Raw genomic sequence first — 25,955 nt, 5'->3', positions numbered from 1 at the left:
CTTTTTTTTTTTTAATTACCTAATTATTTTTCCGGTGTTATCGTCTGCTAAATTTACTAAGCACCAATCAACTTAGAAAGACCTAAGAAAATGAGAAGCACAACAATTTCACAATAATTCAAAGATTTGATAGGTTCTAAGATTTTTCTATTGTGGCTGTGTGGTTAACAATGATGGTTAGACTATTACAAATGTATTAAATGACAAAAATACTTGACCCGACAAAGACTCCGGTAATTAGTTTGGGTTTCAATTTGAGACCTCTAATTATAAGAAAATGAAAAAAAAAACTATTAACAATTTTAAGATTTAATTTGTTTCCGATAGATCTGTAACAATTTTAGACTAGACGAAAATCTTTATCTTCTGCTAAGTAAATTTGTGATATTTTAGCTCCTAATGATGGTGAGAAACATGAACCTCTTTTTGGCATGAGCAAAAAAAGGTAAAAATCTGTCTAAATATTAGATTCTCTAATTTTCTTGTAAAGTCATTGTTAAAAACTCTGTTTGGTAAAAGCAGAAATATGTCTAAAAATTAGTTTCACAAATTCCGTTTAAAAGTCATTTGCTAAAAATAATCCGTAAATACCGTGTTGGCATGAACACGTGTTCATGTTGTGTGTAATAGAAACAGATAAGCAAACGAGTCACCCACTTGCTTGCTTCTCCACGCGCCTAGCGCGTCTGCCTTTCACTCTCTTCTTCTTATCCCGCGTTCTTTGGAACTTGGACTTGGGTTTGTTGACATCAAAAGTTTGATTTTTATTGGCTAAAAATTGATCTAGAAGATAAAGAATAAGTACTATTTGAGAATTGAGATTAGTACTAAACCTCGTTCTAACTTCTAAAGACCGAAGTCAGAAGGTTATAATTAACCGAAAAAACCGAACTAGTCAATTCAATAACCGAAACAAAAAACCGGAATCTCGGTTTCTTAACCGAACTAATTGACCAAAAAAATAAAATAATTTTAAAATAGTTGAACGAAGAAGCGCGTGAGATTTTCCATATAAAGACGCTCACAAACCCAATCTTCTTCACAACTCACATCTTCTCATCTTCCTCGTTTTATCCAAATCCTCCTCTCTCAGATTTCATCAAATCATTTCTTGCTTCCGATCTGAAATTGCGGCGGAGAAAGAAAAAGACCAAAAAATGACTGAATTCTATGTTTCTCTATTCATCTCAAACGTCGCTTCTCACTTATCTCCGACATTTGATAACATCCCGTCGAAGAAAATCGTACCGACACCGATTGAGAAAGATGTCTCTTTAGTCTCTCGTACCGGACGAGATCTGCAACGTTACAACACTGCAGGGTATCGTCAAGTCGTCGGGTACGTTCAATTTAGCCAAACCCTAATTTTAAAATTCTAGGTTTACGAATTTGGGGGAATTTTGATATCTTGGAATCTGATTATAGATTCAAAAATTATTGCAGATGTGTACCGTATAGATACAAGAAACATGGTGGAGGAGAAATTGAAGTGCTTTTGATAAGTGCACAGAAGAAAGGGAAAGGAATGTTACTACCTAAAGGAGGTTGGGAGATTGATGAATCAATTGAAGAAGCTGCTTTAAGAGAGACGATTGAAGAAGCTGGTGTTACGGGTCAGCTTGAAGAATCACTTGGGAAATGGCAATACAAAAGCAAAAGACATAGTATGATTCATGATGGTTACATGTTTCCTTTGCTTGTTAGTCAACAGTTTGAGCGATGGCCTGAAGCTGACATTAGACAACGTAAATGGGTTTCTTTGTCTGAAGCGATTGAGTTGTGTCAGAATTCGTGGATGAGAGAAGCTTTGGAAGCTTTTATTAACCGGAAATGTCAGACCAACTAAGGAGGATAATGTGGAATCTTTGGGAAGAAACAGAGGTTAAGTTTAGTCTTGTGATTTAATTCATTCATTTGCTAATGATAGTAGGTAGACTAATTTAAAATCACTGATTGTTCTGAATGTTTGTCTTCACGACATGTAATGTGTACATATATAAAATGGATCAATCTTCTAGATGTTAAATCAAATTGTCTCTCTCAGTTTTGTGTGATTTCTTAAAGATTTTCTATTTGTTGTTGTTATCTTTGAAAAGAATGGAGATTATTAGGCAAGGATGGATAATTATAGACGAGACAGAGAAAAACGAAGTAAATTTATAAGTTATAACAAAACCTAAAAGAAAAACACAAATGTCAAATTCAGTTTGATGGGTTTCATTTCATGTTCATAGTCCAAATTTTCAACAGTTGCAAAAATAAAAATAACAAACGAAGTAAATAAATATGAAAATACCAAGTATACCCTCAAAGTTTAGGGGATAGGGTCCGGAAGTTGGGGAAGAAGAAGACGACGGAAACAATGGCAATTAGCTTAGGGAGAGTCGTCGTTCCGTCGTGTACGATTCCTGGAGATCGGCTCTTCGGACCAAACTTCTCGGCCATCTGCAGCGTCTCTTGCGGACGAATCAATGTCGGAACCGGCGTCATTTTTGCTCGGCGACGCCGTGGTATTGGCGGGTTTTTAATAACTAGCTGTCTCTCACCGGATTCGTCTTCTTCTCCACCGTCTTCTCCCTCCGGGACGAAGACGAAACTCTATGTCAGTGGTAAGTTTGTTCCCTTCCTTGTTTCAGTTTTGTTATATGTTTATGTTTCCAATTCTTCATCTTGCATATCCCAATTCGTGAATGATGCTTATGTAGTGGATATTTTTGGTTATGCGATGTGATTCTTCACTGTTTCTTCGAGTAATATACCATTAGAGGTAGTTTTTTTACAGTGGATACATTGATAGTTACTATAAGCTTAGGATATCTCCAAAATATTCGGAGCAGTCACATTTTGTGTTCACCAATTATGTAGTTAACAATGTTAGATGTTAAAACTTCCGTTATATAGATTTTATTGTTAGAGAGAATGGAATGATATATTTGTTTGTGGGGTTATAGAGCCTTGTGGAATAGCCTCACTAGTTGTTTTGGAGAGATTCTCTCGGTGAGGAATGTCTCTGTTTGGTTACTTTCAGGAATAGCATGGACTGGATATTATTGGGTATTGTTACATCGTTGTAATGGTAACGAAGACATTGTCGGATTTGTTGTAAAGGCAGGGAATGATTTTGGTTGGTGTATGGTGGGTGTGACTTCTGATGAACTGAGGAGATAGATATCTTTCTGCTGGTGTATACTGTCTATAAGCTTGTTTTCTATGTAAAGGGATTGGTGCAAGTTGAATTGTGGTGAATTAGACGCTCCTTAGACATGGCCAAAAGAGAAAGCAGTGTTAATGCTCTTCTATGGTTTTTTTGTTTTGTTTTACTTTTCAGCTTTCTGCAACCTTTTTGATACCTCTTCGTCTCTGCTTTGACCATATGAGACTTGATTCTAATAAAATGGCTAAGGGTTTGATTGGTATTGACTTGGTTTTGATGGTGTGGATTAAGGGTTTGATTGATATCGACTTGATTTTGGTGGTTTTTCACAGGGCTTTCTTTTCGCACAACGGAAGATACCTTACGGGATACTTTTGAACAGTTTGGCAAGCTTATACACAGTAAGCATAAACCTCTCCTTTGTTCACTTTTGTCAAAATTTTACAACTGTAACTCATGTTCTTGATTGCGTCCCCGTGTAGTGAACTTAGTGATGGATAAAGTAGCTAATAGACCAAGAGGTTTTGCTTTCCTACGGTATGAAACAGAGGAGGAGGCTATGAAAGCTATTCAAGGGATGCATGGAAAGGTACTCAGCTCAACATTACACTCTTGTCTTCATTCTTATATCGTTTATCTGATTGAGAACACTATAGCAAACTTCTGATTTGGTGTTTATACAGTTTTTGGATGGAAGGGTTATATTTGTGGAGGAAGCTAAAACCAGATCAGATATCTCCAGAGCTAAACCCAGACCAGACTTCCCCAAACCTCAATCCAAACCTCGCACCTTTCGGACGTGGTAGCTGTTTTGATTTTGTCTTATTATACTGTGTAATGAATTGTAAAATCTTCATCTAGTTTTTAGATTATACAATGGAGTCACTGGTCAATTCTTACCAAGTTTACCTAAGGGAAATAGTATAAAAACTAAAGTAACATTATTTCAAATAACATAACTCATGTGAAAAATGCATAATATAGCTTTCAAAAAAAGAGGTAAAATCAATGAATGATGGATCATAGTTTGTGATACAAAAAAAATCAAATCAAAATTAGTCTTTACCTATTCCTTTTTGGATCTACAAATTTAGTGTTAATATAGTTATGCAAGATTCAATAATTTAGGCTATAGTTCTTTTCTTTTATGTTTTTTTGATAAATAAATTTAGGCTATAGTTTAGTCTCAAGAATTATTAAAAAAGTACACGTATTTATCTATTTACACAAGCTGAAGCAACTGCTATATCTTTGATCAGATTATATAAAAGTAGTTTCCTTTTTTCCTTATCTGAGAGACCAATTTCCATTTTTTTTTTTTAGGTTTTGTTTTCCTTTTACGAGACGTATCACTCTAGTCTCTATATAAACTAAAGATCGCAGCCGCTTAAATTTTCAAAAGCCAGATTAAGAGTTAAGCAGCTTCATAGTCTCTCAACTCTCAATTCGATTTTGTGTCTCTCTCTCCAAAAATCTCTTCTTAAATTCATATTTGGTTCTTCAATAATTGATACGAAACGAAACATGGCGATAGAGAAACAAGATATTAACGAGTCCCAGATCGGACTCAACTTGTTCTCCAAGCGACGTCACAATAAGACGGACTACGACAAACTCTGCTTCCTCAATTCTCCAACATTCAATTCCTTGGGATCACTATCATCTACTGATGGAATCATCATCATCGATGACGATGAGGAGGTAACCCTAGAGCCGAAGAGGAAGAAGCCGAGATTAGGGTCTTGGTGGGACAACGTCGAACCCTTCGACGAATTAAGTTGCGTGGTCAAGGGGTCACCGGAGGCAAAGGAAGACAACGATGTTGCATCAAGAGCAGATTCATGTTTTTCTTCTACTGATCCTCACGAGACGAAGAAGAACGACGATGAGAGGTCTCTATCGAATAAGAAGGAGAACGACGAGAGTGTCGGTGAGAGTAGGACTAGGAATAGGGGTTATGAACACGTGACCCTTGAGGATTTAGGGGTTTCGGTGGAAGATCTCAAGAGTGTCCCATGGGAAGCGTTACATCCTACATGGGAGATTAGGTCGGATCCATGGCTTAATGGCTATATTGAGGACCTTGGTCTCTCTTTAGTTTAATTGCTTCTTTTAGTCTGTGTTTTTTACAGTTCTCGTGTTTATGTTTTGTTTGTTTGGAATTTGGATGCTGCTTTTTCATTCTGCCTAAATCGAAATTCTTGACAAAAAACAATTTTTCTTCGGTCAATTCTTTTATAGTTTTATTTAAAGCAAACATAAACTACCAGAGTGATATTGTTAGCCATATATATCCATCTCGTACATGAGAGAATTTTAAGTTGAAAACTGGCGATCAATTCTAAATTACCATTAGTTATTTAAAACTCATGAAACAAGGATATTCCATAAGTACATAACTAAATATAACTCTCTATTCACGAAAAAAAATATATACCTCAATCAGTTGTAATATTTGTCTTCGTTCATAAATTTTTCATCTAAAACTCCTTAAATCTCAATTGTAACACTGGAATAATCTCCAATTCTCCATGTCATGATTATTAACGAAAAAACGAAATTCACCGAACTACAGTAAATCAAGATTTTATAAAAGCCCACTCTAATATATATATTTCCATCAAAGCCCACTCTAATAATGGTCAATTTCTTAAAAAAAAAATCCAAAGAAATTTAAGTTGCACCAAACAAATCGAAATTCAGACCCACTCTCTTTGTAAGTGGAAACAAAGACCCACTCAGAAAACAGAGCACAACAACGAAGGACAAAGCAAATGAGTGATGGGCCAGTCATCAATTCAACAAACTCCGAAGCCCAATAATGAAGAAAAAGCCTAGATATTAATCTGGCATAAAGCCTTTTACAAGCTCAGCCATTCATTGTCTTCACAACGGCTCCACAGTATGTGTTGTAAAACTGACCAAAATGGGACAAACGATTCCTGAGATTGAGAGGCAACTTCCTGGTGCCAGGAAAGCTCCATTGTCTGTGTCGACATGCGTGGAACAAATATCTGATTAATAGTAAATTTTAAATAAAATACAACCAATTTTGTAATTAAACATCAATAAGCATGTGCTCAATATGACACATGCTAAAATGCTACATGTATATGGCAAGAAAAAACATCAACTAAATATTCATACTCTTTAACAACCACAAAATTAAACTTTGTTTGAATCACACAATGTTTAAATCCAATTTTAATATTATCCAATTTTTAACATAAGGGTATATATCAAACAAATATATTTTGAGTTTCAAAACTTTGGCTAACCAAAGATTGTAATTAAAACTTTCTCTAATTTATATTTTCAAAAAATCAAAATTATATGTGTGGTTTAGATTCTGATTTCAAAATTTTGTGGAGCTTGTGTATATAAAATATGTGCATAAATAAACACATGACACATGCATAAAGGCTAAAGCTAAATAAACATAAACTTATGTGTCCTCAATACAAAGATCTTATCTGAATCTTGCAACATAGTATCAAATATAATAAAAGATTACAAAAGTTGCCAAACATTTGAATACGATGGCGGCCTCAAACTCAGAAATCAAACAGATGGCTGTTAGAAGCTTTTCCACGTTGGCCTAACAAAATGTTTAATCCTCTTTCTTTGGTCCTTCTCATCACCTTATTAGTCATTAACTTCTTCGTCCTTTAGCCTGTTCTTGGTTCATCGAACCTTCACACTTTTCATTTCTAAAGTAGTAATACTATCATTTATTAATAGTCGGTCATTTATTAGTGCTGCTACTAGATTAGTTAGTTACCGTTATTTTCTTACACTATAGTTTTAATACGAAAGCCGCCCAAATCTTTCAATTCCAATAACTTTTAGATACCTTATCGTTTTTTAATTTTTAGCATATAGCCATATATATAGTACTACTTTTTCCAAAAAATGATTAGTCATTTTCCAACGTGAACAAATTTACAGTCTGATGCAATTAACCACGTGCGTAATCAAACAAACACTCACACACGTTGCATTTTTAACGATATTATATAGTGAGGAAAAAAGGAAACAAATCCATTTTAAGATAAGAACAAAATGAAATAAGGAAAAAAAAAGAGAGGATATTTAGTAGTTCATCTTCACCTTCCTCGTTGTCTCCTCACACTGTAAAAGACTTGAAACTCATATAAAATCTGAAGCTTCTCTCTATTTCTTCTTTCATTTTCATCATCACTCTTCTTCTCTCTTTCCATGGCTTTAGTTCGTGAACGTCGTCAGCTAAATCTCCGTCTTCCTCTTCCTCCGATTTCCGACCGCCGCTTCTCCGTCTCCTCCTCCGTCACCACCACCACCGTCGCTGCTACCTCCGGCTGTAATGGAATCTCCGCCGGTGATCTCGAGAAACTCAACGTTCTCGGATGCGGTAACGGCGGGATTGTTTATAAAGTCAGTCATAAAACCACATCGGAGATCTACGCTTTGAAAACAGTTAACGGCGACATGGATCCGATTTTCACAAGGCAATTGATGCGAGAGATGGAGATTCTCCGCCGTACAGATTCACCGTACGTCGTTAAATGTCACGGAATCTTCGAGAAACCTGTCGTCGGTGAAGTATCGATTCTAATGGAGTATATGGACGGAGGAACCCTAGAATCACTACGCGGCGGCGTAACGGAGCAAAAACTCGCCGGATTCGCTAAGCAGATCTTAAAAGGATTAAGCTATTTACACGCTCTTAAGATCGTTCATCGTGATATCAAACCGGCGAATCTGCTTCTCAATTCGAGAAACGAAGTTAAAATCGCTGATTTTGGAGTTAGTAAGATCTTAGTACGATCATTAGATTCGTGTAATTCGTATGTTGGTACTTGTGCTTATATGAGTCCGGAGAGGTTTGATTCAGAATCTTCCGGTGGAAGTTCCGATATCTACGCCGGAGATATCTGGAGTTTTGGATTGATGATGCTTGAGCTACTCGTTGGTCATTTTCCGTTACTTCCGCCGGGACAGAGACCTGATTGGGCCACGCTAATGTGCGCGGTGTGTTTTGGAGAACCGCCGCGAGCGCCGGAGGGATGTTCTGAAGAGTTTAGGAGCTTCGTTGAGTGTTGTCTACGTAAAGATTCGAGTAAGCGATGGACGGCGTCGCAGCTTCTTGCTCATCCTTTTCTCCGGGAAGATCTCTGATTCGATTCCTTTTGTAACAGAATCTGGAATCTTAAAGTTGGAATATTAGATTTTATTTTTTGTAGAGTTTTCTGGAGATATTATGATGGTAATTTTTGTACATATATATACTCCAGAATTTTATGGGAAAATCGTTCTTGTAAGAACCCTTAATTTTTAAGATCATCAAATTATGTTCTTCAATTTTTCATTCATTAATTCACTGATGTACATAAGTTTTGGTAATTATACTCTTTAATTCAAATACATTATTGATAGATAGACCCCAACCGAATCATAGTGACGAAATATTAAATCAAAAAGTAATAGTCACTCGTGACAAGTGTAGATATCTTATATAGTATTATTGTAGAATGGGGAATCATAATCAATCCTTTTATTTTATAGTTCATGTTTGTTGGACCATTACAAAATATTTCACAAAACAATCACAAAACAATTTCCCTGCCTCCAACCAATCTTTTTTGGACTTAAAGAGGGTCTGACCATAGACCAGTGCTTCTAAGTCTTATTTCTTCACAGGATTTCTATAGAGGTCAATTTCGCTTTGATAGGAGATTCCTCTTCAAGCCTGAGGTAAAGATTGCTATTTTCAAGTCCTGGAATTCTAGAGCTGCTTGTTCTAGCTTCACTATTTCTGAGAGATTAAAAGCTTGCAGAAAGTCTTTGAGCTCCTGGAAAAAAAAAAAACAATATGAATGCTCGTGATAAGATTCAGAAGTGTGAAATTGAGCTTGAGAAGACTCAATCAGAGGTCTGGCCATGTCTACAAAAGATCCGTGTTTTAAAGAAAGAACTTGCTGTTGCTTATAGGGAAGAGGAGCAATATTGGCATCAAAAATCAAGGCAGAAGTGGCTTAGATGTGGTAATAGAAACTCTGGTTTTTTCCATGCCTCTGTGAATGATAACAGATCAAGAAAGAGAATTGACAAGTTAAAAGATCACAATGGCATCTTCCAGCGATCTGAAGCAGCAAAAGGGCAGGTTGCAGCTACTTATTTTCAGGATCTTTTCAAGTCTTCAAATCCGGCTAGCTTTAGTGACTGGTTTCAGGGTTTTCTCCCTAAAGTTTCCGAGGAAATGAATTTGGGGCTGACTGCTAAGGTTTCAGCTGAAGAGATAAAAGAGGCGGTTTTTTCTATTAAACCTGCTAGTGCACCGGGACCTGATGGAATGTCTGGACTCTTTTTCCAAAGGTATTGGTCTACTGTTGGAACTCAGGTGACGACTGAAGTCCAGAATTTCTTTGAGTTTGGGGTGATGCCTGTTGTATGGAACTTTACACACCTTTGTCTGATTCCAAAAACTCACCATCCTGAAGAAATGGTTGACCTTAGGCCTATCAGTCTCTGCTCAGTTCTCTATAAGATCATATCCAAGGTTTTGGTTAAGAGACTCCAACCCTTATTACCTAATATTGTATATGTGAATCAGTCGGCTTTTGTCTCTGAAAGACTGATCACAGATAATATTCTGGTTGCTCATGAGGTGATCCATGGCCTAAGAACTCATCCTGCCATTTCTTCTGAGTTCATGGCTATTAAATCTGACATGTCAAAAGCTTATGACAGACTAGAATGGAGCTTCTTAAGGGCTTTGCTCTCTGCCTTAGGTTTTCACCAGCGCTGGGTTGAGTGGGTGATGATTTGTGTGTCGTCTGTAACTTACTCGGTGTTGATAAATGACCAGCCTTTTGGTCTCATTACTCCTCAGAGAGGTTTACGACAAGGGGATCCTTTATCTCCTTTCCTTTTTGTTCTATGCACAGAGGGACTGACTCATTTGATGAATAAAGCTCAACAGGAAGGAAAGATTGAAGGTATTAAATTCAGTGATGAGGGACTTGCGGTGCACCATTAACTCTTCGCTGATGACAGCCTATTCATGTGTAAGGCAGACAATGACCAGAGCAGGGTTTTGCAGCAGATTCTTTCAGTCTATGGTGATGCTACGGGTCAGTCTATCAACCTGAATAAATCCTCCATAACCTTTGGAGCAAAGGTAAACCATGTGGTTAAAATTGACATTCAGATCATAATGGGAATATTCAAAGAGGGTGGTGCTGGTACGTATCTTGGCCTACCAGAATGCTTCAGTGGCTCAAAAATTGCTCTACTTGATTACATTAAAGACAGGCTGAAGGTAAAGCTGTCTGGTTGGTTTGCTAGGCATCTTTCTCAGGGTGGGAAAGAAGTCTTTTTGAAGTCGGTTGCATTGGCTATGCCTGTTTTTACGATGTCTTGTTTTAAGTTACCAAAGACTTCCTGTAATAATTTGGCTGCTGCAATGGCAGATTTTTGGTGGAGCGCTGAAGAGCATTCTAGGAAAGTGCATTGGGTTAGTTGGGAGAAACTTTGCCTTCCAAAACATCTTGGAGGACTTGGTTTCAGAGATATCAAGAGATTCAACCAAGCTCTACTCGCCAAACAAGCTTGGAAAATTCTACAAGAACCTGATTGTCTCCTGGCTAAGCTGATGAAAAGCAGGTATTTTCCTACAAAGGAATTTCTGAATGCTCCTGTGGATGGCAGACCCTCCTTTGCTTGGAGGAGTATTTTACATGGGAGAGAGTTGCTAGAAAAAGGGATATCAAAACACATTGGCAATGGATCTTCTGTTAAAGTCTGGATTGATCCTTGGATTGAGGATGAAGATGAAGGAATGAGAGCTCCTATGAGGAAAAACTATTTCTTTGATGTATACCTAAAGGTGAATTCTCTCATTGACCCTATCTCTCGGACCTGGGATTTTGAGGCTCTTGTTGATCATTTCTTCGAGGAGGATATTGAAAGAATAAAGAAGATAAGACCAGTTACTTCCAGAGATGACTTTTACACTTGGAAGTATAATAAATCTGGGGATTTCTCTGTCAAGTCAGCATATTGGCTCTCTTCCAAAGATTCTGTTGATGAGGTAACTCTGAATGCCTCTGCTTTACCATCAACAAACGATTTGAAATGTCAGATTTGGGAGATCCCTACGGATCCAAAGCTTCAGGTTTTCTTGTGGAAGGTGTTATCGGGCTGCTTACCAGTGGCAATGGCTTTCATTGGCAGAGGAATGACGAGGGATCCACTTTGCCAACTCTGTGGTTTGGAAGAGGAGACTTGTGGGCATGTCTTGTTTTCTTGTCCCTTTGCAAGACAAGTCTGGGCCATTTCTGATTATCCCTTTCCTTTGCAGGGTTTTGAAGGTGGTGAGATTTTCTCAAATTTTCATCATCTTTTAGTGAACAGGAAAAACAGAGCGTGGCCAGAGGAGGTTAGAAATATCTTTCCTTGGATACTTTGGAGATTATGGACTAACAGAAATGCTTTGGCTTTTGAGGGTAAGTCTTTGTCAGCCCCTGAGTTGGTGCTCAAAAGCAGAGATGATTTTATGGAATGGTGTGAGGCTCAAGTTGTGGAACCGGAGGAAGTTTTGGTTGGAGAGATTTTTGAAGTGAATCAGGCCAGTCAGAGTAGTGGAGGGGAAAGGAAAGCGTGGCAGCCTCCTGCCCCTGATTGGCTTAAATGTAATGTTGGTTCTTCTTGGTCAAAAACTACTAAGTTGGCGGGTGCAGCTTGGGTGGTAAGAGATAATGAGGGTTTGGTTCTGATACATGGCAGAAGATCTTTTGTTAATGTCAAAGATGCTTTTGAGGCTGCCTTTTTGTCACTTCTGTGGGGGATTGAAAGTATGAAAGACCACAGATTTTACCGGGTTTTGTTTGCCTTTCAAGAGACGACTTTGGTTAGAATTGTGAATAGGCCTAAAGCTTGGCCTTCCTTTAGGTATCAGGCTCAAGAACTTCAAAGGCTTTTGGTGAGTGGTCTGGAATGGAAAATGGTTGTGGAAACGGCGGCTGCGAATAGAGGAGCTTCTCTCATCTCTCAAAGTGTCATCAACGATTTTAGGCTTCATAGTTATGTGGCCACAGGATATCCATCCTGGCTTCTTGGTGTTTTTGAGGATGAGAGACCCTTGTCCTCTGTTTTTGTTTGAAGCTGTGTGTTTGCAGGTCTCGCTTTTTGGAAAAGCTAATTCTTTTGTAAAGTCCTTTCACTTTGTGGAAGGTTCCTAGTGTAGCTTTTTGGCTTTGGTTTGGTTTCTATCACTTGTGGGTTGGAAGTGGTCGTCTTTTTGTATCGCCAATTGTAGTCCTGCTTCGCATTATATAAAATCAGATGTTCAAAAAAAAAAATCTTCACAAAACAATCTCTAAGAAATCATTTTTCCGTTATACAAATAGATTTTTCTTGTCGTTCAAGAAAAAATAATTTTATTAATTATGTATATCATTACTTTAACCATTACAGATTTTCACGATATATTAATGTAAAATCTTATAAATTAATAATGGCGATGCTCTTGGAAAATGTTATAAATGAGCATAGTCGAAGAAATAACGAAGCCCATTGACGAGAATCTAGTGAATAATTGCAACGTAATTACCCAAACTATATATAGATCTATTCTTTTGAGTTTTGATTATATCAATGATTTAGTTAATTTCTTTGTGGAAAATCAAAAATGGAATAGAAGCAAGTTCCAAAAAAAAAAGAGGCGGCGTTAGTTGGTGTTTTAAATTTGTAGTTGCCAAAAAAATAAAAACTAGTTATGCAAAGATATTAAGAAAATAATAATATGATGAGTCACGAGTTGCTTGCGCAACAATCTCGCTTTGGATGTTCGTCGAAAATTCGGGTGGTTTTGTTTAGCAAGTGGAAGAGTTGATAACAACAACTTTATTATTATTAGTTTTTTGCTCCCTACTTATATCACTATAATTATGAATAAATATGAATGCTGACCTATTGGCTTACGTTAGCTATGATGAATCACGATGAAGAAATGTTTATAGGTGGTCACTCTTGAGTGTGACAAAGAAATAGAGGTCACCCCTCTTGACTTGTTGTTGTGACTTGACATATTTGTTGTATATGCCTATATGGCCAAGTGAAACAGATTTTCAAATTGGTATTTTGGATTATTGTTATTTGGTTTCATTTCTAAGTCTTTATATCCACTTGTATTACTAGTTATTACAGGTGTGTAGATACGCTATTAAAATTTGAGGTTACAAAACTATTAATTTATGACAATATACCATACCAACGTCAAGAAGCATAGCAAGGGAGTCCAGATTTGGAGTTTTTTTTTTTCTCTATATTTTTTATACTTTTGAGATTAGAAAAATCATTGCTAAAATTGACCAAGAACTATTTTTTCTCTAAAGTTTTTTAGTCAATATATAATCCAGAAAATTCTATAAAATAATTATTTTTGTATGAATAAAGAAATTCTTTATTCCACGTGATAGAAATTGTTGGTTTGGAAGAAATATGAAATCTTGTAAGTCAATCGAACTCTTATTAGTCAGTATAGTTGAGAGAGGAAATAACGAATCTTATTGACGAGAATATAAAAAATACTGCGACTTAACATATGATATCCAACTTAAAATATATCATGTTTGTAGGGTGATTGAAAAATACCAATCCAATGGATTTTCAATCATCTTTAACAAATCTAAATCATATATAACTACATTTTCCAAAATAAAAAAGCACCATTATTTATATATTACATCAAAAGTTACAAATTTTTTTGGAGATTTTTTTGTACAGAAAAAAAACATTGAAATCTAATTCATTTTATTGTAATCAGAAATAAAAACATTGGTGAACAAAAAGACCAGACATCATTCCTAAAATATGTTCGTTCATATATGACTGGGACATATATTGATGGAATGAGCATATATCGTCGGCCTCATGAAAATTAGAAAGATTTTGAAAATGTAATTGAGAGCCAACTTATTGAAGGTTAAGTGATAGTGTCGTTTGATGTTCTCCTATCTTATAGTTTCTACGATGGAAAAGTAAGTATAAGAAATTTAAATAATATAAAATAACTTTATTATTTTGTAAATACTTTAAAACTGATTTTATTGAAATAATTTTACATCATTTTCAAAGCATATACAATACGTTAGACATGAAATGTAAAACGAGGGATTACAAGAAGTTTGAGGGATATACCGTCTTGCTTACAGGATGCGGGATTCAATTCATTGATGGAGTGTTCATAGAATTCTTGGGTCTCTAGGAGGATCAATGGGAAGAAATGGAGTTTGGTCGTCTTGTTCGTCTCAAATATCTAATTTATCTTATTTTAAATAAACTATTAGTTTATAATAAAGTAGAAAGGTTTCAATATTTATAAAATATTCCTTTTTGATTTTTAAAATTGATCTTTCCGGTTACCTTACTTTTATTTTATTGAAATGTCCTTCTTTATTGTTCTTGTATTTATCTGTTGACAAATCCAAAACAGTCCATTTTTTATTTTGTTTGTCATTTCACTATTTAGGTTGATGGAATGATTTAGGCTTTCTATATAATCTGCATCTCTAATTCTCCATAATACAACGATCTGTTAAATATATATATATATATATATATATATAATTTTTTTTTTTTTCGAATCACTACTTGTATCTTTTTTCATTCACCCTTATCCATTGGCCCACATATAATCAACGCATATTTTTGGGCTCTAATTCAGTAATTCCTACCAAACACCAAGCCCACCGTTTTCTCACCACCTTTGAAGATAAAAAGTAAAGACAACGTCAAAGAGAAAGTTAGGAGCTGGAATTCGAATCCTAGAAGAGCGCGGTTAACCTTGCATATTCTACCATTTATACACGTCCCAAATGTTAAGAAACATATATCTATATATATCATTTTGATGAATTTTCATTTAGTTTCAGACCATTAATGTATTGGTTGAGCGGAGTCCATAAAATCATTTATAGATTAAGGCAGTTTAATTATGCAAAATGTGCCAAACGCCAACAACCAAACATTTCTAGTTTGCCATATCCTAAATTTAACTAGGTTACAAATATATATATATATATATATATATATATATATATATGCTAGTACATAAACTGAGGCATGCAATCTAGTTGACAAAACAAACAATAGTCAAATTGGTAACACAAACAATAAAAAAATTGTGAAAAATGACAACTGCTAGCGATTATAACCATACTTTTTTTGAAAAAAATAACGATAATTATAGTAGCAACTTAGGAAAAATAATCCCATTTTTTTTTGTTGATAACTGTCAAAACGAGATATGTTTACTATAATGGTAAGAAATTACCGACCAAATCCAGTGTAAAAATATAGCCGTATTGAAGAAATATATATTACTTCTTGTTAAGGGTGTGATACCAATGACCACCACACAATTTGTTTTTCTTGGACAAGAGAGAAAAACTATCGAAATAGACAAATCACTTATAGATTCGATATAAATAATAATCGGTATTACAGGTATAAGATAACAAAATCCAAGGTTACAAAAATTATTGATTTATGACAATATACCGACGTCAAGAAGCATAGTAGCAAGAGAGTCAAGATTTGGAGGCTCTTTTTCTCTATCTTCTTTCTACTTCCGAGTTGAGAAAAATCAACCAAGAGGTTGCTAAATCGACCAAGAACTTCTTTTTTCCTCACGTTTCTCAGTCAATTACCCAGAAAATTTCGCGAAATAATTATTCTTGTCTGAATCAAGAGATTCTTGATTCGAAGTGATAGTGATTGTTGGTTTGAACGAGCTAAACCCGCTGGTTTAGCCAATCTATTATGGCTCCAGAGATGATTTCTCGTTCGGGTTCGAAGAGAAGATCGTGCAACAATCCGTCGTAGAGCTTGATTGATTTGTCTGACGAGGAAGCTACCTCGTAGAGCTTCTTTGAAGCGTTAGGATCGGTTACTGTGTCGTCTGTACCGTGCATCACAAGAAAAGGAACTTTCACTTTGTTCAGGTTCTGTTGCAAGTGAGCAGTGATTCTAAGGATCTCGTAGCCAGTTTTAACTCGGATGGATCCGGTGAAGACTAACGGGTCAGAGTATTTGGCGATAAGAGCTGCTGGGTCACGAGAGACCGGCATTCCTTTCTTGTTTGCTGCACTGATTTGGTACCTGGGCAGGAGGAACGCCATGATTGGAGCAAGAACCTGTTGGAAACAATACAACAGAGAGAACTGATCAGATTGTTACGAATTGTCTGAAAACGCGTAAATTATGACTAACTTTTCGGATTAACTTACTGCGAAGATTGGATGGGATGGTTGGACTCCAACAGCTGGTGAAGTCAATACAATGCCTGAAACTCGAGATTCAATCTTTGGATCCAGCATAGCCTGCACTTAAATTGTTATGCTTAGATTTTTGAAGTTCTCGAATGAAACAATGATGTTATTTAATGGGTCTAAAGATGTTACCTTGAGGATGATTGCTCCACCTGTTGAGTGTCCAAAGCAGAAACAGGGGAGTCCTGGATTCTCTGTGAATACCTTTTCAAGAAATGATTTCTGCAAATGTGATAGTGTGAGTTTGTTTCAACAATAGGATGCTTTGGAAACTATTACCAGAGAGGCGGAGACTCCGACATACCAAATCTGCTACAGCGTAATCAAGGGAAGGAATGTAAGCATGAAGTCCATCACTTCCGCCATGACCTGTTGGATTAAAACCAAAGAGTGTCTCCTGTCAGTCATGATTACAGATTTGGAAGTTTATCATTCAGGGAGATATCAGAAAAAGGCTATAAAGACGCAGAAGCTATATGGAGATCTGAGAGATGTTAAAGTTGTTTGCGAATATTACAAATCATAGATCCTAAGTTGTCAGAAGTATAAAGCTAAAGATGGGATTCATGTGTCACCTTTCCACACGAATTAGGCACCACCCCAACAAAAATCACAATATTCCCTGCGACAGCCAAACACAGAGAGGTATGGTTGAAGAGTTTTGTATCTAGCCTATGAAACAGTTGCATCGTAAAAAGACTCTCTCATGTTTCTGCACTTTAAAGGTATTAAAGGTCTGCATCTATTCATCCAGAACGTGTTTCAACTATCCGACCAAATGTTCAAGATCAAGACTACTACCATGGCTACTATGTCCAAAACTTTAACTCAACACCTTAAATTTATCAAGATTTGTCGTTGAAAACCATGTTGAGGTTTATACTTCGTTAATTTTTCTTGTGATGTACGAGCAAGAGGACAAAAAACGCAAACGCTTACAGTCTATAGAGGATCCTTTAGCTACGATGACCATCAAAACGATAACAAAACTGAAAAGAAGTGAGATTACTTACCGATCCAGTCAATTCCATAGACCTTGAACCCATTAGCATTAAGCTGCTTTGCAAAATCACTATACCTGCCACTGTCAAAATTTTGAAAAAAGAAACAAATGTTAAGCTTCCTAATACCAAGAAAATTAGAATAAAATCAAATGGTGCATAACTAGAGAAATAGGTACAAACCTATGCTCGTTTAATCCATGTAGCAGAACAATAAGTCCCCTGCAAGAACAAATATAGAAAAAGATGAGAAAATGATTGAAGGTTACCACTTTATTGACTTCTATTTACTCAGAATAGCTTTACAAAATCAGAGGCATGAAAGTTTCAAAATCATATTAAAAGAAAGGAAAGTGAAAGTGTTAACGAAACATTAAACCAGATTGCCTGTCTTTTGAAAGGGACTATACTCTGTACAAAGAGATCACTATTGTACAAAGTCATATGTATAAAATATTGATCCTTAAAAACCACTTTGACAAGCAAAACTCATCTGTCTCTACATTTTCCCAGCTAATCTGCTTCATCTTTTCTTCATAAATCTCAAGAAATGCTTACCAACTAAATCTACTCCTGATACTTGAATAAATTATGATCACTATTAAAAAGTTAGTTCAACAAAAATATATATGACTCTCTCTGGTTAAGCAAATCAAACTAATAAACCATAGGAACAAGGAATATATATATATAATAATATCTACGGGATCAACCACAATATTCAAATTACTCAAGCTATAGCCAACATATTAATTAGGACCACCAGACAAAAAAAAAATCCAACAGAAATATATTCTCCTTCTAAAAAATTTGGGAATTTTATTCTTCACTTACTAATTTCCAGAAACATCCTATTGACAAAGATTCTGTAATTAGACAAAACTCACATGAACTCAAAAGGCTAATTATGTATATTTTGAATTGATCCTAAAGATTGACAAATACTACTCCCTCCGTTTTCGAATAGTTGTCGTTTTAGAGCTTTTTTCTTGTTTTAAATTAGTTGTCGTTTTAAAGTAATAATGTAATTTATGCCAATAACTACCCAAATTACCCTCATTTTATTGAACACAAATTATTTGTAAATAATTACTTGTCATTTTTATGAGGTTAATATAATCATTGTATACATTTTCTTATCCAAATACAGTTAAAACGACAATTTTTAAAAAACAGAGGGAGTAATAGATTAATCAAATTCAAATCAACCAACTCATGTCGAAAAACCCGTCAATGATTAAAAAAGAAGGAGAAATGACCTGTGATTTGGGGAAAGAGGTGACCATGACTGAGTAAACAACGTATCCCCTCTCTTCGTCGTGAAAAGCGAATAATCTCTGACGGAGCTTCCATCGCCGCCTTCATCTTCCAATACTCGCTTAATCGCCAGCTCACGTCTAACAGCAACCTCCTCATCTACCACCGCCGCCGGAACCGACGGAGGCGAAACGCTGCATCCGCTTTCGCCACCGATGTTCCTCTTCCTCACCACGATCTGCGGCGGAGACCAAACCTTTCTCTCCTGTTTATCGTCTCTGATGACCACCGCACCAGTCCTCCTCCGCCAAACGACGACGCGAAAAGGAAGGAGGAGGAAGAGAATCAACGACTGGATAAACGTGACGAGACGCTTGAGCTCTCGCATCGAGAAGAGTACCCTAACGCGACCGCTTGCTCCAGATGTTAGAATCAAAGTTGATGAATCTGATCCCATCGACATTGTTTCCACCGCCATTGATGATGACGATGACGATGATCGTCGGAATGTTTTTTCGACACTGATTGGGTTTCGAATTTGAATCCGATTTGTGGATGACCCTGTTAGGGGTAATCTTGGGATTGAATTTGAATTTTTTCCGCTAGCGATTAAGGTTGTTCCTTTACTTGAACAGATCATAAACCAAAGAAATGAATCAGAAATGCAAAAAACGATTAAAAATAAAAATCGTTTTTTTTCTTCTCCAAAATTAGCGAAATGGGAAAACTTTGAATAGAGAATCCAAATTTAGGGCTTCCTCTGTTTATATAGACAGGGTAAAAAAACAGAGCTTTATAATGGCTTATGAAGAAGAAGAAGAAGAAGAAGAAGAAGATGATGATGAGAGTGAAAGGATTTGAGAGAATAATCTTTTAAGGAAATGAACAATTTTTTAAATAAACATAGAATTTGTTTTATTAGTTTATTACTTTTTGTGATATTTGTTTGGAACTTGGAAGAGTTGTCTTCGTAGCTTTGGGATGAGGTATAGGAGAAGAAGAGACGAGTAGATTCTTCCAGAGTTTACACGTGTAAGGTCAAGATTATTTTCATTTATTTTAAAAATATTTTTTACCCCTAAAAGACCGTCCTATCATATGATCCTATCTATAAAAAGCTCTTTCCAACAACTATGAATTTTCTTATGTATCCCTTAATTTAAAATATATAGAATATATACGTTCAAAATATAACAAAAAAAATAAAAATCCCAACATAAAGTTATTAAGAAAATTTTGGCCATGTGTAAGAAAAGTCTACTTATTTTTTTTTGGTGTTATGATCCTATCTATAAAAAGCTCTTTCCAACAATTATGAATTTTCTACAGACCTTCTTATTTATCCCTTAATTTAAAATATATAGAATATATACGTTCAAAATATAACAAAAAAAATAAAAATCCCAACAATAATAATGAAAACCACATAATTAAAGTTATTAACAAATTTTTGGCCATGTGTAAGAAAAGTCTACTTATTTTTTTTTGGTCTTATGAATTTTAGCTTTTAAAAAAGAAAAGAATTAAAAATAAATGTCACAAGTGTTGGATAATATTTTTATCCAAAAAAAAGTATTGGTATTATCCAAGTATGTTAGTTATTTTTAACCATGCCTAGTACGTCACGTCATGATTTTTTGGACGATTGTACAATAGAGGTTTCGTGATATCAAATTTCAATTTGAATTTTATTCATCTTTCTTTAGAAAATATAAAGTCTCGTTTTCAGCGAGGGCCACAAATGAAATTAACCACATGTTTGAAAATAAGAACCACGAAAACAAAACTGTCTTAATCATTCCGGATTTTGGTAACCCCAGAAACTGAAACCACGCATGTTCACTCCACACTAATAGAAAGATTTCTAGACATAATTAAGGAGCATTTAACTATGTTTGCATCAATTCGGCTGTGTAGGACAACTCAATTAAATCTAAACTCAGAAATAAAAAAATGAGACTAAAAATCTAGTAATAATTCGCCTAGTAACGCATTATTGGCACAACTATAGCATAATTTATCGGGAAAATTCCTAAAAAATCCCCCAACTATTTAATATTTGCCAGAAAAAAACCTGAACTTTTTTCGATGCCGGAAAAAAACCTCAACTAATTTATCCCTGAAAAAAAAAACACGAACTATTTTTTTCTTCCAATTTCCTCTCGTCTCCGTTACGGCCGTTAACGCCGTCGTCGACGTCGTTACTATTTTTAGAAAAATTCCTTAAAAAAACCTAAGTTATTTAATTTTGCCAGCAAAATATCTGAATTATTTTTTTGTTGCCAGAAAAATACACAGATCAAGATTTTTCTCTTTTTCTTTTATTTCATTAACAATGTAAGGTGGTTAGACCTCATAACTTTATATGTTCTCTTGAACCTCATACAAATTCTCACTACAATTATATTAATCGATTTTTCAATTTTCCAATTAGAACAAATCTCTCAATTACATTAGTTGATTCTCTAATTTTTTAACTAGAACAAAAAAAAAATACAATTAGATTAGTCGTTTTTTTTAGCGTTGAGTTGGTTTGATTAAGCTAGCTTTACCTTCAATTTTGGTGGATTTTGCTTGATTGGAGTATTTTTTTTTGCGATTTATGTAGAGAATTTTTGAAGATCTACCAAAATTTTTGGGGCTTTTATGAAATTTAGTGTTTTATTGTTGATGATGTCCCAAAATTTGTAAAGTCTAAATAGATCCAAAAACAAATCTAATTTAAAAATTTAAAAATCGACTAATCTATTTGTATATTTTTGTTCTTAAATTTAATTGTCCTAAGTAATAGTGAAAAATGAAAACTTTTATGAGGTTCAAGATAACACATAAAAGTTATGAGCTCTTACCATCTTACATTGTTGATGGAAGACAAAAAAAAAGAAAAGAAAAATGTTAATCTATGTATTTTTCTGGCAACAAACAAATAATTCGGGTAGTTTTCTGGCAAACTTAAATAACTTGGGTTTTTTTCAAGAATTTTCCCAAAAAATAGTAACGGCGTCAACAACGGCGTTAACGCCCGTAACGGAGACGAGAGGAAATTGGAAAAATAAAATAGTTCGTGTTTTTTTTGTCTGCGGTAAATTAGTTGGGGTTTTTTTCCGACATCGAAAAAAGTTCAGATTTTTTTCTGGCAAATATTAAATGGGAAAAATATCATTAAAATCCCCAACTTATTCAAAACGTTGATTTAAATCCTCAACTCACGACGAAACGAAATAAATATCAAACTTATGTTGACTTTCCAAATAAATATTAAACTTATGTTGACTTTCCAAATAAACACCAAACTTTCATTGACTTGGCAATATTAGGCATGACGTTAAGTGAGTTAACAGATAATGTTAACGGGATTAATTTTCTGTTAACAGACCCGCTAATTAAAAATGACAGTATTGTTGAACTATAATCAAATCTCATCTAAGACATATAACCTAAAATCGTATTCCTATAAGTTAGTTATTTACGTAAGAGTCACGAATGTACGTACGTATAGTTGTGTCTGTTTGTAAAGTTGTGTCTTTTCGATTAACACATGTACGTATACGTTGTTTCGTGTTGTATAAGTAGATCGAGTCAAACTCAATAACATCATTGTTTGTAATACATTTTCTCTTATCAATAAAAATCAAGTTTCTTCATATTCTATTTTTTATTTTGGTTTTGTTCTTCATACAGAGTTCGTTTGTTGATCAAAACACTAACAAGTATTCCTTCTAAACATAAAACGACGTTGTTTTGTATTAACTGTTCAATAAAATCTCGAGTTTCAAATCATACTCTATTTAGGGTTAGGGATTTTGCTCGATTTGGGGATCTAAGATTGACTTTAGGGATTTAATTCAATCGTTACGACAAAACGACGTCGTTATCAATTAACATATATGTTAACAGAAAATTACCTCCGTTTACGAGATCTATTAACTCACTTAACGTCGTACCTAATATGGCCAGGTCAACGGAAGTTTGATATTTATTTGGAAAGTCAACATAAGTTTGATATTTATTTGGAAAGTCAACATAAATTTGATATTTATTTCGTTTTGTCATGAGTTGAGAATTTAGTAACCCACTTAACGTCGTACCTAATATGATCAGGTCAACGGAAGTTTGATATTTATTTGGAAAGTCAATGAAAGTTTGGTGTTTATTTGGAAAGTCAACAAAAGTTTAATATTTATTTGGAAAGTCAACATAAGTTTGATATTTATTTTGTTTCGTCATGAGTTGAGGATTTAAATCAACGTTTTGAATAAGTTGGGGATTTTAACGACATTTTTTCCAATATTAAATAGTTGAGAATTTTTTTAGGAATTTTGCCTAATTTATAATAAGATTGTTTGCAAAAGAATAGTATGAAATTCCGACAAAAAGCCACGTGGAGAAACGCGGCGGCTTATCGTCGTGAAAGAAACAAGAGCAGTTGCTTTAGAGGGTTACTGACCAGACACGTGGTAAGCGCTTAAAGGACTAATATCTTTTACCTTGTTCCACGGAGCAGACACGTGTCACAAAGAACCCCACACGTCGCTTATCCGCTCGGCGCTCGTTACCACTAAGGAATCAAATATGTTAAAACATTGTTTCCGTGGCTCCAAAACATGAGCACTCTTTTCTATCTATTCGAGTACCGTCTAATTTCATTTCAACCACAAGCGAATTATACGAGTGTGATAAACATTTTGCCGACATAATTCGTAGGGACACTGAGATTGAGAAAACAAAACTGTGACTTCATTTACAAGGTAGCCTGTATGTCCTGGTGATCCGAATCTGCAAAACAAAACAATGCTTTTAAACAACCTTTGAATCTTAAAACTAAGTAAATGCAGACTTTGATGCAAAAGAGAAGTGTACCTGAGCAAAAGCGTAAATTGCTCTTAAGATTCTAGCGTAGTCAGTCTCGAGCATCTGAATAACTAAGTCAGCCAGTAATGTCCCCCACATCCTGCAAATTCCACAATTATTGTCCGGATATAAACAAGTTAAGAAGAATTAGATGCAGATCCATATGTAATGTAAATGCTATGTTATCTAGGATTAGAGCAGTGTAAACTACATGGGGCCGAGTAATTGCATCGCTGTTCTTAAGCCAATGTATCTGGCTGCAGCTCCTGCAAAGCCCTGTACGATCAATAAAAGTCACTGTAATCACATTATAAGGCGAAACATGGTTTACGTAATGAAGATAGCTCAAAGACAATAGATAGGTAGAGGGAAATAAACGAGAGATGGAAAAAAATAAATACATGCTTTGCTGCAAGCAGAGCTGCTCGAGATTCCATGTTAATGGCAGCTAACTGTCCACCCTGTAGAAAGAGTTTGATGTATCGACATATCAATTCGTTACATCATTGACATGTAATGCTTCTCAGGAACTTCATGATTTCATGCTTCTCAAATCCCTGAGTGATGATGAAAAATTCTTATGCAGTATGATGAAATACATACAGATGCAAACCTTTTTTAGCATCTCTTTCCTAATCTGGTAGTTGGCAGCTTCAAGGAATACTTTTCCCGATAGTTTCTTAGCCAACTATATAGGGCCAGAATATACCAGTTATTTGTTTCGCCTCAGAGAAGAAGAAGTTTAAGCACACAAACTGTTATCGATTTCATACCAACTGATAAACTTTGGCAAATGTGATCACGCCGCCACCCTGCAAGAAAATTGAAGAAGCAAAAACACATGTAACAAGAATCATAAATTGAGAACAAACATATTATTTCAAAAGTGAGACATCTTAAAACAAGACTACCTTCAGAATCATAGATTGGACCTCTGTAGCACCAACATGTAGTGCAGCAAGTAGTTCAACTTTCCATTTACTGAGCCCGAGTTCTAAGCTTCCCTTTGCCTCTGAGACTTCAGAATTTTCCCACAAGCCTGGAAAAACCCCTGATGCTTCACTATATAGATAAGTTAGAGGTTGCAGTGAAAAAAAAAAGGAGTTCAAAAGAACTCACTCAATTGAAAAAGCTTGCAGCGAAACTAAAGGGGTCACCCCGAATACCTCGAGAAATTGTCGACAAGATAAAGAAAAATCTCTGCTTCTAAGTCTTCTGTTGGCAATTGGCTAGAGCAGGGAATATTCAAATTATTTCTCACCGCAAGTAAAACGTTTTTGTATGAAGGCCTCCAACCCCTATAAAACGAAAGATACTCAAATTCTTTGGTTCGGACTCTCTGTGAACATATATAGTAAGAGATGATGGGTCGATTTCAATTAGATGAGTCCTGAAGTTGCAACAATGTCAATGAAACAGATTGCTCCATACAAATCAAGGTTCATATCTACTTCATTGAAAACTTAATACCCTATTGATTGTCTAATGTCAAGGATATAACAAGCAAAACCTACCTGAGTGTTGAGCGAGCATCAGCAGCTAGAAACAAGAATCTCGATTCAAGAGCTTCGATATAACCATCTCGCACTTGAATGTCTTGGCCTATCATTAACCGGTCACGTCCTCCTTTGTTTGGGATTGATTTCAGCAAAGGGCTGAAGGAGCTGCTCACCAAAACAAAGTATTCCCAAAAACATTTACTCAGAGCACAAAATTCACATCATCACATCATTCTGTGCAAGGATTTAATCAAGCCACTGAATTCTAAACCCAAATCACAAAGAGCACTAATATAACTTGCGAAATTAACCTGGGACCAAAAAGGATTTTCTCAAGCTCATACAACTCAGAATCGGTAGCGAGTTCGAAAACTAAACGGAGCTCTGGATCATAGGTAGCTGTAAAATCCAAGATTCACAAGAAGAGTTAACAAAAACGATCAAGTGAATTGTACGGGAAGAAAATCTAAACACAGAGCTTCTAATCCACCTTCCGATGGCGATTCTGAGGCCGCAGCTGAAGCTAAAGCAAATCCTAGCTGTTTCCTTCGCCAACCGGTTCTAGGAATCTTCAGAATGACAAGCGAAGAGAAAAAAAAAAACGAAAGGTTGGAAGATGAAACCTAAAGAGACACACACTGAGAGAGTGAGATAGATAGAAGAGAGAGAGAAAGAGTACTTGAAGAGAAAGCTTGGTCAGACTCAGATGACGAGAGAATGGGCAACGATGCGGAGGAGCTACGACGGCGACGGAGACACTGGTCATCTGAATCAGTCACACTACTGAGCGACGAGATTGTTCACAACTTCCTTTCTCTTTTTAATTTCCTTTTTTTTTTTTTGGTTTGGGAGAGCAAAACTATAATTTAAAAGAAAAAAC

General features: G+C 35.5%; 6 protein-coding genes across 6 annotated transcripts; 4 read left to right on the top strand and 2 right to left on the bottom strand.

Annotated features, from left to right (window-relative positions):
- Positions 1–1,036: 1,036 nt before the first annotated feature.
- LOC9324995 (nudix hydrolase 21, chloroplastic) lies at positions 1,037–2,043 on the top strand. The gene is made up of 2 exons (XM_002888886.2): positions 1,037–1,339; positions 1,444–2,043. The coding sequence occupies exons 1-2, from the start codon at positions 1,158–1,160 to the stop codon at positions 1,844–1,846; spliced, it is 585 nt and encodes a 194-aa protein (XP_002888932.1). The 5' UTR covers positions 1,037–1,157; the 3' UTR covers positions 1,847–2,043.
- A 258-nt stretch (positions 2,044–2,301) lies between these two features.
- Positions 2,302–4,067, top strand: LOC9324994 (glycine-rich RNA-binding protein 2, mitochondrial). The gene is made up of 4 exons (XM_002888885.2): positions 2,302–2,609; positions 3,487–3,555; positions 3,637–3,743; positions 3,838–4,067. The coding sequence occupies exons 1-4, from the start codon at positions 2,363–2,365 to the stop codon at positions 3,958–3,960; spliced, it is 546 nt and encodes a 181-aa protein (XP_002888931.1). The 5' UTR covers positions 2,302–2,362; the 3' UTR covers positions 3,961–4,067.
- Positions 4,068–4,189: 122 nt separating this feature from the next.
- On the top strand, positions 4,190–5,760 carry LOC9324993. The gene has a single exon (XM_002888884.2). The coding sequence runs from the start codon at positions 4,679–4,681 to the stop codon at positions 5,255–5,257; it is 579 nt and encodes a 192-aa protein (XP_002888930.1). The 5' UTR covers positions 4,190–4,678; the 3' UTR covers positions 5,258–5,760.
- A 1,442-nt stretch (positions 5,761–7,202) lies between these two features.
- Positions 7,203–8,501, top strand: LOC9323552 (mitogen-activated protein kinase kinase 9). The gene has a single exon (XM_002888883.2). It carries the CDS (start codon positions 7,373–7,375, stop codon positions 8,309–8,311), a length of 939 nt encoding a protein of 312 aa, XP_002888929.1. The 5' UTR covers positions 7,203–7,372; the 3' UTR covers positions 8,312–8,501.
- Positions 8,502–15,587: 7,086 nt separating this feature from the next.
- On the bottom strand, positions 15,588–19,881 carry LOC9323551 (monoacylglycerol lipase). Its single transcript, XM_002887441.2, has 7 exons — positions 18,728–19,881; positions 17,652–17,690; positions 17,481–17,551; positions 16,772–16,836; positions 16,600–16,689; positions 16,426–16,518; positions 15,588–16,332 (listed from the first exon to the last, which is right to left on the bottom strand). Exons 1-7 carry the CDS (start codon positions 19,363–19,365, stop codon positions 15,931–15,933), a joined length of 1,398 nt encoding a protein of 465 aa, XP_002887487.1. The 5' UTR covers positions 19,366–19,881; the 3' UTR covers positions 15,588–15,930.
- A 3,417-nt stretch (positions 19,882–23,298) lies between these two features.
- On the bottom strand, positions 23,299–25,915 carry LOC9323550. The gene is made up of 12 exons (XM_002887440.2): positions 25,755–25,915; positions 25,566–25,644; positions 25,387–25,474; positions 25,091–25,240; positions 24,743–24,874; positions 24,488–24,638; positions 24,350–24,388; positions 24,190–24,264; positions 23,978–24,037; positions 23,788–23,852; positions 23,586–23,676; positions 23,299–23,501 (listed from the first exon to the last, which is right to left on the bottom strand). Exons 1-12 carry the CDS (start codon positions 25,839–25,841, stop codon positions 23,463–23,465), a joined length of 1,056 nt encoding a protein of 351 aa, XP_002887486.1. The 5' UTR covers positions 25,842–25,915; the 3' UTR covers positions 23,299–23,462.
- Positions 25,916–25,955: the final 40 nt, after the last annotated feature.

The sequence above is a fragment of the Arabidopsis lyrata genome, assembly GCF_000004255.2.
Source record: "Arabidopsis lyrata subsp. lyrata unplaced genomic scaffold ARALYscaffold_2, whole genome shotgun sequence".
NCBI lineage: Eukaryota > Viridiplantae > Streptophyta > Magnoliopsida > Brassicales > Brassicaceae > Arabidopsis > Arabidopsis lyrata.
This window is presented reverse-complemented; position numbering and strand designations above follow the sequence as displayed.